Genomic DNA, 10,762 nt, shown 5'->3' with positions numbered 1-10,762 from the left:
TTCAAAACAAGAAAACCCATGCATACGGCAATACGGCAAACATTCTCCCTTTGAAATGCTCACTATTACTTGCACTCTCTGATGATCAGCATTGTATCAAGTGGAGAAGTATTAATAATAATGTACTTTCAGTAGTTTATTGGCTGGAATGGCCATCTGGCATTCAGGGCAGATGCCTAGTGAGCCAGTGTCTTTTGGGCTCGATGCAGTGCTATTTAATTATTATTTTCCTCCATTTTACCCCAAGAGACCACCCCGCAATTAAGAGGGATCAGCCCATCCATTTACAATATAACATATTTTTCAGGCCGTCTGTCCTTCTTAGAATTCTTGAATTTTCTCAAAAGTTCACAGTGCGCCTTGTAATCCAGTGTGCCTTATTTATCGATGTCGGGTTTTCAGTCTTTAATTCTAATTCCTTCCTATTTACTTACATATAAACACTAGCAGGCGCAAATGTTTTTGTCACACCTGAACTAGAACTACATCCTGCTTCGGTGTCTAAGAACCATGGGAAATGTAGTCCTACTAGCTTCATGCCCGTGGTCACCAAGGGAAAAAATAGCAGACTTGGATAATGGCGAGTGAGGTAGGAGGGGTATCTGGAGAGTGCACTTACTTGTTTATAGCTGTTGAACTGTTAATAATCAATAGTGATAAGTCTAGCAAATAAACATACGATACAAAAAAAAATAGACCCGTTTGTTAATATTGCCCCTCCCAAAAATCTGTTGCGTCTAATGTTCCGAAAACTACAGTGGACAGCAAACTTAACGAAAGAACATCTGTGGCAAAGCTACATGGTAGTTCGCAGTGGTTGGATGTCGTGGCTGAATACAAACTTTTCAGACAAACGGTTTCAGCTGTGATTGGCTGTTAGCTAGCAAATGCATGAGATAGAAGCCGATTATATAAGCAAAGAAACTGCAAATAAATTGCCATTACTGTATCTTGTAAATCAAGTTCTGCAAAATGTTGCTTTTACTTAAACTTCATCCTGCTCATAATCGGAGTGTGTTGAGCAAGGTTCTGGATATGTGTATCTTTTATTTCATGAAACTCTGACTGTGGATGGTACGACAAATGATGACTTCTCAGTTACGGAAATGGTTTTCTGGTCTATGTGCCAGTCCAAGCCAAACAATGTCAGGAGTTGTGTAGTTCTCATCCTACCTATGGATTTACTTTACTAATACTAAAAATCTGACCTCAATGTGAACCCTAACTAGGCCTACTTTAAATATTAACAACAACATTACTGTCCCCTATGCAATACTGTTAATTACTATCAATATGACGGTATATCTACATGATCTGCCACTTCCTAAATCTTTTCATCAATCAGCTCTACAGCCACTGAAAGCAGGTTTATCTGCATAAATAAAACAAAACATAATGTTGTCAGATTTTTATTTAAGAAGAAAGAAGCACACATTTTAAACATCAGGGGTTATAAGATTTATCACTATGATATTTGAATTGCATTTTAATCTGTTTTTTTCTTTATGTAAAAGGGTAACAAAACAAAAAAACACATCCAACACTTGTCGTTGCTGTAAGACAGAGTGTGTTGCCATGTGTGCAGATAGTGCCTGTGCAGCACTTCTTGGATAAAGTATACCCGGGATTATCCGATTGTTTCTGAGCTGCATAGACAAGATGACAGCTTCATTTAGGGCACCAAAGTCACACACACATACTCGCAGAGACACACACAGACAAACGGCTCCCAGACAACCCACAGTTTGTTTCTTTTCTATTGTTCCTTGTAAAAATAGAAGCAGACACTACAAAGCGGTTAAAAATGTCTTCCTTTAATAGGCTGTATGTGCATTGCCACTTTTAAACTGTTTCCAAAGCATTTAATTGCAGTTAAGTAAAAACTCTAATGCTGTGAAATGATTAATACAGTGCACACGGGACGAACTATGATATCACGTTAAAAGTATCAGATTAAGGTCAAAATGTCGACTAAACCTGTTTATACAGTAAAATCAAAAAGTACTACCCATCTGGTGAACAGAAGCTCTGGTAGATGGTCACACATTCACATTTTGGCTGCGGGGTTGGTGGAGCAATCAAGCCTAACGTTTGAAAACCAAAAGGTGTTCTACCTGCCACCAGCCAAATCACACCCAACCAGGAAAACTTAGACATAACTTCCCAACTTTCAGCATTCTTCTTCTTCTGATTTTATTCAATCATCTTTTAGCTGGAAGATGGCGGGGCCTTTTCTGCGTCAGGAGAGCTCTCCGCTGCACTGGGGTCGACCTGGCCAAACTTCAGCAGGAGCAGGATTTTCAATTTGGCTTCCTCCAAGGTCTCCTTCACTCCCTTCTCCAGAAGAAAACCCTCGCTATCACCTTCCGGCTGCTCTTGAGCCATGGCCCCTTCCACCGACGTCTGCAGGTAGCGCAGGCTCAACAGGACTGACATCTGTGCATGGGAAGGTAGAAGTGATAGGAACAGTGGTCAGTGAGGCATGTAGCATTAGCATAACACCATTTATTATGCAACTACAAAAGCAAATAACAATCCATACGTTTTAATGGAGCTGGGCAATTTTAGAAAAAAATATAATAGCGAGTATTTTGATTGAGTTCCAAATTTAGCTTGTATTCAACTACCATAACATCAATTTTAGATCTAACTTAAATGAACAACGACATAATAAATTAGTATCAAGTGATGGATGGATGTATGGATGTATGGATGGATGGATGGATGGAAGTATGGATGGATGAATGGATGGATGGATAAAAATAGCAAGAAATTCCTGCTGTGCATGCTTTGTCCTCTAAGGGGCAGTGTGGTGCATGCATGGAGAGCCACTTACATGAACAGTAAACAAGTAGAAGAAAAAAGTGACAAACTTTGTAAGTACTGTATACCTCAACTTTCAAAGATAGGAAGAATCTATGCTTGTATGTTTGGTTATTTTATGTCTGTTTGTGTTCCTACAGTGTTTGTATGTGAAGTTTTGTTATTTGAATGTAAATCTCTCCCGTGACGTCTAATGCTAATTTTTGCTAACAGGTTTTCCATTGGGTGCTAGCATTAAGGTGGCCATGGGCCCAAAACTAACTATTTCTTGTGTTTAAATATCCTATGTGTGTAATTATTTTTGTTGTGTGTTTTGTTTTACGCTCATGGACTGCAGAAGAGCATACGGTATTCATTTAACAATGTGTGGTGGTGTACTGCAACACAACTGGCATTTTTGCAAGATTTTGCCCCTTTCAAATAGCTAAATAAAGTAGCCAAACTATTAGAAATAGATCTTCTAGAGCTATTCTAAACCACAACAAACCATAATTATACAAAAGTATTAATTTACTTATATTATACTATGAATGTTATGCATGGATACCTGAAAGGGACAGTTTTGATCAAAGTAATTTGGATTTCAAGCATTTCAACTAAATGGAGAGTGGATTTGTATGTAACTCCTGAGTCCAGTAACAAATATCCATCCATCCATTATCTACACCGCTAACCCATTGCAGTTAATTAATGCCTAACGGCATACAAATTCGACAAGCATGATCACCTTATTATTTCAGCACAATTTGCACCACATCTTAAGACATCAAAGTTTCTGCATTACTATTTTTTTAAAATTGTGCTGCCATCCTATGCTAGATGACTGTTGTCAAATGTGTATTGACGGCGTGATCCACCTGTATCAAGATGACTGATAGCACGCCAGGACCGGTTGAATTCATCAGGTCCATGTAGTAGTCAATCAGAGCCTGCCTGCAGCCACGATTGTACAGGTTGAGCTCCTCATTCTGGAACTCATAGTTGTAGTGAGCGCTGTTGTCTGTCAGGTGGTACTGCAGGCAGGGCCGAGGGGACGCAGGGTTACAGCAGCTGAACGGGACACCATCCAACAAATAGCGCCCATCTATATTGCTGCGAATGCGACTAGAGATTGAGGGGGAAACATAAAAAGTGAAATGAAACTAAAGGATGTGTTGGAAAGATAGTTCAATTTTATTTTTATTATATTTTATAGGAAAGTAAAAGTCGAGCTCTACTAGTCAACATCACCATAAAGTGACTTTGAGGCTGAAATTTTCCATTGAACTTTACATTCAGTGTATTAAGTGGACGTTATGCTGTTTGAAATGCACATTCTCACACTTCATTATAAGTTACGTGCAAGCAGAGAACGTGGTGGACGCAATATGATGAAAATTATGAAACATAAGTGTAAATATTATGTAACTGTCCTCTGTTTTAGCCTCCATTTAACAAAAGACGAGATGCTGGTCGTAATGTCACTGTTAATATCAAAGGGCTTCTTAAACGGGCAGTTTCCCAGTGACAACAATTGTTTAGTTTCAATTAAAGGGAAGTCAAGTCCCAAAAATATTTGTAATGATGTATTCGATGTGCCCCCACTAATCTAAACACATGATTAATGTTGCGTTTGTGGAATATTATTGTGGCCATATAAGGCAAAATAGATACCCCTGAGAAGAATAAAAACCGGTGGATAGTTTTATGCTTAATTCATATTCTACAAACACAATAATCAGAATACCATGTATAGACTAGTAGGGGGTGCATAGTACATATAGTTGTGAAGAAGATGTTTGACTTGACTTTCTCTTTAACCACTTACTACACGCACTGTAGTTAGCAGAGCGGTGTGTCAAGTGTATCAAAATCTTGTACACCAACATAATTATTTGCTTGTAATCCTTCCTTTATGAGTAAATCACTTGAAATATCCCTCTCTTTCACAGTGAACATAATTTTTTACCTTTTGGATGCCGCTTCCACTCCACTCATGCAGATAAGCATCTTATCTGTATTTCTTTATCCGTCCCTATAAACCACTCTTTTGTCTCACACTGCTCACCACTGTTTCATCATGTACTCACTCCTTGATATCCTTGGAGGTGTAGTCCAGGTATCTGTTGCTGACCCACTGCACCTCAAACCAATCCCTGAAGTTGGTGTTTCCACAGCAACGAAATTCCATCTGCAAACGATCGATGGTTTCTTTCTGGAAACAGCGTCCCGGAACGTCGGTGTCCTTGTAGAATCGAATCCCATTCCTCAAACCAACCTGAGATGAGGGAGGCACAGCCATAAAGGATGGCTACTTTTCCATCTTTGTAATGACTTTCCGAAAAGCAACACACACAAAAATAAAATCAAACCCACCGCCTGAAAGTTTGTTGCAGTCTTTCTTTTCAAGTCACACTAGCCATTGTTTTCTTGTGACATCAAATCATATACCGTAATTCGTATAGTTTATGAAATCAAGTGTTTTTAATTATAAAATACATAGGGCTGCGACTAACGACTATTTCATTAATTGATTAATCATTTTATTATTTTGTCAATTAATCAATTAATTGGATGAAAAAAGTTTTGATTTACACCCATTTATTCAAAAACATGACTAATGGTTATATCAAATTGACAGTGCAGAAAATTCAGAAACACAAATAAATTATGATTCAGCTACTGGTTTAGTCCATAACATGTCAGAAAATACGCAAAAACGTTGATCATTGTTTTCTAAAGTAAAAGCAAATGATTTGTTTTCATTCAACACAAATATAATCAGTCCGCTCTCATGGAGGACAAATCAGACAATATTTACTGTTGATAACTTGAAGTCCAGAGTATTTGGACTATTTTGAATGTTAAAAAAGGGTATCTAAACAATTCATCTATTATCAAAAATAATTCTTGATTAATTTGATAATCGATTAGTGGTCGATTGATCATTGATCAACCCTAAAAATACAATACATACCTGCACTACAGTGCTACAGTACACTGTGCAATACCGCTCTGAAATTGCCAGTCAAAGGCAGTTTTCTTGATCATATTTGGATCCCATTAGTTTATGCAAATGTTTTTAAGGTTGTGTCCATTCAGTGTGTGTTGAATTTTGGGTCCTCAGCATCAGGCCTGGAGTGGGTAATATGGACAACTGGGCAATTTCCTGGTGGGCTGTGCTGCTATATGCATATCCATTTTGAAATCAGCAAATAAAGTGCGTTAGTGATATTTAAATGTATTATCGCCATATCGTACAAATGTGCCACTAACACATTGATTGGTTCTGGTAGTACATTCTATTATATGTAGCACTGATTGTACTACCTTTGTTATTAAGGGTGTCACCCTTAATAGTCGCAATAATTTAATCCACAACTAGAAATGACATCACTGTAACTATCAGAGCTGGGCAGTCCGTCCCTAGGCCGGACCGGTCGGACCCTCCGGCAGAGGGGTGGGTGGTGACAAATTTTTAAAATTGGCTGCACTAAGCATGGCTGGAAGTGGATTTTAGTCCGGCCCACCAATTGGCCCTCATGCGTTTGACGTGGTCGCAAGGCGGCCAAATTTCATCTCAGCCTACCCAGTGAAAGGCTTCTTTCTACTCCCGCGTCGGGACGTAACGGGAAGGGGGGTGATCATTTTTAAAAATAATGGCGGGGGGTCGCGGCCGGAAGGGTACCCAGGTCAAGGGTGGAGGGTCGCGGCCAGACCGGCAAAAAAGGGTCAAGTGCCCAGCTCTGGTAACTATATTACATTGTTATTATTATATCCATCTATATTACTATGTCTGAACAAAATAACAAATTAAAGATGCATAACAGTCACAACTGTTACTTGTCATGACAAAGCATGCTGGGAAATCCTCCTCCTGTTCTCTATTCCAATACCCGTTGCTGTGTGGCAATCGTAAAGTTAGCGTCAGTGAACTATGTAGTGCACCAGTAGTGGTGTAAAAATGTTTCAAATAAGAGCGCAAACAGAAATCGCCATATTAGCTGCCAGAATGTGGCTAAACAGCATTTGATAAATGTGCATTTTTAAGTGTAAAGTCTTATCTGACTTGCATATTGGTCCTTTTTTGGTGGAGGGAATGCTAACCTATTTTAGATTGTTACACTAATAACAGTAAAATTGTAACTCCTCATTAAAACGTTATGAACTAAAATGGGTTTGAAAATTAGATCCCCTTCTCAGCATCTTGGAAAATACTTCTAATCTATGAACCCACCTTCAGAGACTCTTCCAGGCGTCCTTGCAGGGCATAACTGAGCACCACCACGGCGATAAGCAGGCAACAGATGAGTGCGGCCACAGCATACCAGCCCAGCAGGAAAATCTTCCAGCGTGGGAAGCGGCTCGGGTCCAAGGAGTCCTGGCACACTCGGCCGGCCACCCAGTTGGTGCCGATGGAGGCCAGGCCCACCAGCATCAGGATGTTGGGCACCACGTGGATCTCTGCGTTCTCCATCACCTCAACAAGGAAAGAACACACCGAAAGGTTGCAGGGCTACATACATTTTTGTGTACTTTTCCTTTGAGTAGCCGCAACTGAGCAATTTGAAATTTGAATGATTTTGTACCACTTGCCGAATAACAATGTCAATCGATATTCTTATAGGCGGCAGGTTCTTGAAACAAGTGTTGCTCTCATGCGGTATTCTTTGCGCGTCAGTCAGTGCTCCTTCTCAGGCATCCCCCGTTTCTAATCAATAACACTTTGCTTCACGAGTAAGAGATTACGATGGCCCCGCTCACACTGGTGATCAATAATGTAGCAGAGGGCGCACGTTGATGCCCTGCAGCTGTCCCACGCTACCAACTGCTTATTAATGCTTGCAGTCAATGTCAGTCTATAGGACATCAGTGAGGTCACATTGAGTTTTAGAGGTCACCACCTTCACGTTATTGGTTGCGGTATTTACAGCAAGCAGGCAGATTCTATGCACAATGTTTTCAGATGTTTAAATTAAAACTGAAATTAAAATGCGACAAATATTACAGGACTATTCTTTGTCAAGCCCTCACTGCAATTTTTTTTAGTCCAGCTTTACCTCAGCCCTACGGAGCAGCTCTATCTTAAGGTAGACCCCCAGCGAAAAGACGAAGGACCCGCACAACACGGCCATCCACGACAAGAGCCACAGGCCCTGGGCCAGACGCACCCGCCTCTGCTGGGTGAACTTCATCTTCAGCAGCACCATGACTCCTTACCGCGCCCCGCTCGGCTCCAAACTCAAGAGAAAAGATGACAAGGAAATGAAGGTAAGGGTGAGGAGTGGAGAATTGTGCTCCGAAACGGTCTGTGAATCCAGAGGTGGCCAGCTGCATGAAAAAGGAAAACCCTCAGAGGTTGTCTTGTAATCCAGCGGTCAAAGCAGGCCTATGCTGGTGAGTTATTAGCGCGTTGAGCTCGTTTAAGTTGTTCCAGTTGGAAAGGATAAGCAGATAGAGCCCTTGGGTGCTAGAGGACGGTCAATCTGAGTTGATAATCCAAAAGAACAAATTCACTTTGATAAAGAATTAAAAAAAAAAAAAAATGATCAGCGTATAATCCGTGATGTTAAGAAAGTGTACAGAAATGTAAAAATTGTTAAGAAAAGAGTTCTTCCTTTTCCTGGAGATGACACGTTTTCCACTCGCGTAACTAGTCAATCTGTGGTTGATCCCCCTCCCCTCCAAACTGGAATCAAAGATTTCCTCCTCTTGATGTGATCTTATTAGATGGTGCCTTGGTGGGTTTGTGCATGTGCGGTGCCCCCCTAAACCGCCATAGCCGTGGTTGGAGGACACAGAGACTGGGCAAAGTGGAGAGTTTGGAACCCTAATCCCCTCCATCACAGTCCCCGGGATCCTATTAGGCTCCAGGGGCCAATAGGAAAGCAGGCCAGTGTCTGATCAGCAAACTTGTTCTGATGGACATCTTTAAAGGGAGGGCCGAATGAAATATTATGACAGCTTTAGTCACCTGACATGAATATCATGCACTGTGGGTGCTCAGGCAACCTGAGGAAACATGACTGGGGCTGTGTCCTGTGCAGGGCGGGCCCCAGGCATTTCCGGCCCCTGGAACAATATCATTTAGGGTCCCACCATTTCAGGGGCCCTTAGAAACATCATCACGTTTGTCCCGCTTCCAGTGCCCCTGTTCAAGTGGTCTGGGGAAATGTGCTTGTTTGGAAGATTTCAAAATAAGATCTGACAAATACAGTGGCCTCCATGATTATTAGCACCCTTGGTTAAGATGTGTTAAAAGCCTTCAAATGAATTCAACTTTTATTGCAGAAGCATATTCTCATACTGAAAATTGTAGATATGGTTCACCAGATACAGAACCAAGCACCTCCCAATGCCATCGCAGTCCCCTGACCTCTATCCCATTGAAAAGCTGTGGAGTGAGCTAAAAAGGAGCTTTACCTGCAATGGAGATGAGCCAGGTCCCTGGATGATTTAGAAAGAGTGTGCAAAGAGGAATGGTTGAAGATCCCTCTCTCTTTCTGTATTCTCCCATCTTGTGAAACATCCATCCATTATCTAAACCACTTATCCTCACGAGGGTCGCGGGGGTGCTGGAGGCTAATCCCAGCTGTCTTCGGGCAGTAGGCGGGGGACACCCCGAATTGGTTGCCAGCCAATCGCAGGGCACGCACAGACTTTCTTACTCACAATTTAGGGACAATTTAGAGTGTTCAATCAACCGACCATGCATGTTTTTGGAATGCGGGAGGAAACTGGAGTACACACGCAGGCACGGAATTGAACCAACGACCACTGCACTGTGAGGTGGATGTGTTAACCTGCTGACCACCGTGCCACCAGTCCTCTATTATTTAGGGAAAAAAATAATTCATTAGAAACTAAAGAGCATTTGTACTAGGGGGTGCCAGTAATTATGGAGGGTGGTCTACATCTACCAGATCGACCCTAATCATAATATCTGGTTCTGGCAAGTTTTAATCAAAGATTGCTTGACCTTAAATGTATTTTTGTATGTTGATTTAAAGAATATCTTTACTATTTTCATAGCACATCAGGTTTTTGATATATTTTCATGTTTTTGTTTTTAAGTTTGACCTGTAAACGCTTGCGCAATATGGCTTTTTACCACGCGTTATAGTTATGACATTTCACAAAAATAATTCCACCTGTTGCTAAACCCAACCCTTAATTTATTAATATTATTAAATATATTACTACATTATTATTATTATTATTATTATTATTATTATCAAACCCTGATGTGGTAAAGAAAAAATTATGGCAGATTCGGAATCAGTGCTAAAAAAATAATTTAGTAAAGTTAAATTGGATCTCTGATCTAAAAATTTAGTTTTGTTTTTTTTGACCAGCGTAATTCAAAGAATTAAAGAATTATACATTTATTTACGTATACATGTAAATTGGAATACTAATATGAGACAGGTGTTGGGTTTTTTGGGGGGATGGGTGTTTTTTTTTTTACAATTTGGGCACTTTGAATAGACAAAATATTACAAACGTCAATATGAATAATTGATCACATCAAATTGAAATAGACACGTACACGTCAATATAAGAAGAACCATGTCATTTCTTTCAGCAAATCAGAAAAGAAATTACATTATTATAAGCAAATGCAAAAATGCATTTCTATTTGAATATAACAAATCATAGGTATACACATATATATGTGTGTGTATACATATATATATATGTATGTATATGTATATATATATATATATATATATATATATATATATATATATTTATATATATATATATATATATATATATATATATATATATATATATTAGAGCAGACTGCATAATGTGTGTTATTCATGTTAGAGAGCGCCAACATAGTGGAGGATGATCAATTGGATTATATTGTCATGATAAGTATTTATGACAACTTCAGTTAGTGTGAGGTGACACAGAAAACCCAGGCCTTCACAGATCCTCCAAGGTATGCACA

General features: G+C 39.8%; 1 protein-coding gene across 2 annotated transcripts; it reads right to left on the bottom strand.

The window, feature by feature from the left end:
- Nucleotides 1-1,794: 1,794 nt before the first annotated feature.
- rom1b (retinal outer segment membrane protein 1b) lies at nt 1,795-8,639 on the bottom strand. Of its 2 annotated transcripts, none has more exons than XM_086023001.1 (5): nt 7,863-8,639; nt 7,040-7,282; nt 4,893-5,080; nt 3,681-3,927; nt 1,795-2,436 (listed from the first exon to the last, which is right to left on the bottom strand). In XM_086023001.1, exons 1-5 carry the CDS (start codon nt 8,010-8,012, stop codon nt 2,209-2,211), a joined length of 1,056 nt encoding a protein of 351 aa, XP_085879127.1. In that variant the 5' UTR covers nt 8,013-8,639; the 3' UTR covers nt 1,795-2,208. The 2 variants fall into 2 exon arrangements, with proteins under 2 accessions (XP_085879127.1, XP_085879134.1); XM_086023008.1 differs by having other exon boundaries at nt 8,023-8,639.
- Between the last annotated feature and the right edge of the window lie 2,123 nt (nt 8,640-10,762).

The sequence above is a fragment of the Filicampus tigris genome, chromosome 2 (genome assembly GCF_054856515.1).
Source record: "Filicampus tigris isolate MCC_2025a chromosome 2, RoL_Ftig_1.0, whole genome shotgun sequence".
Lineage (NCBI taxonomy): Eukaryota > Metazoa > Chordata > Actinopteri > Syngnathiformes > Syngnathidae > Filicampus > Filicampus tigris.
The sequence above is the reverse complement of the archived record's forward strand: the minus strand, read 5'-3'. Positions and strand labels throughout refer to the sequence as shown.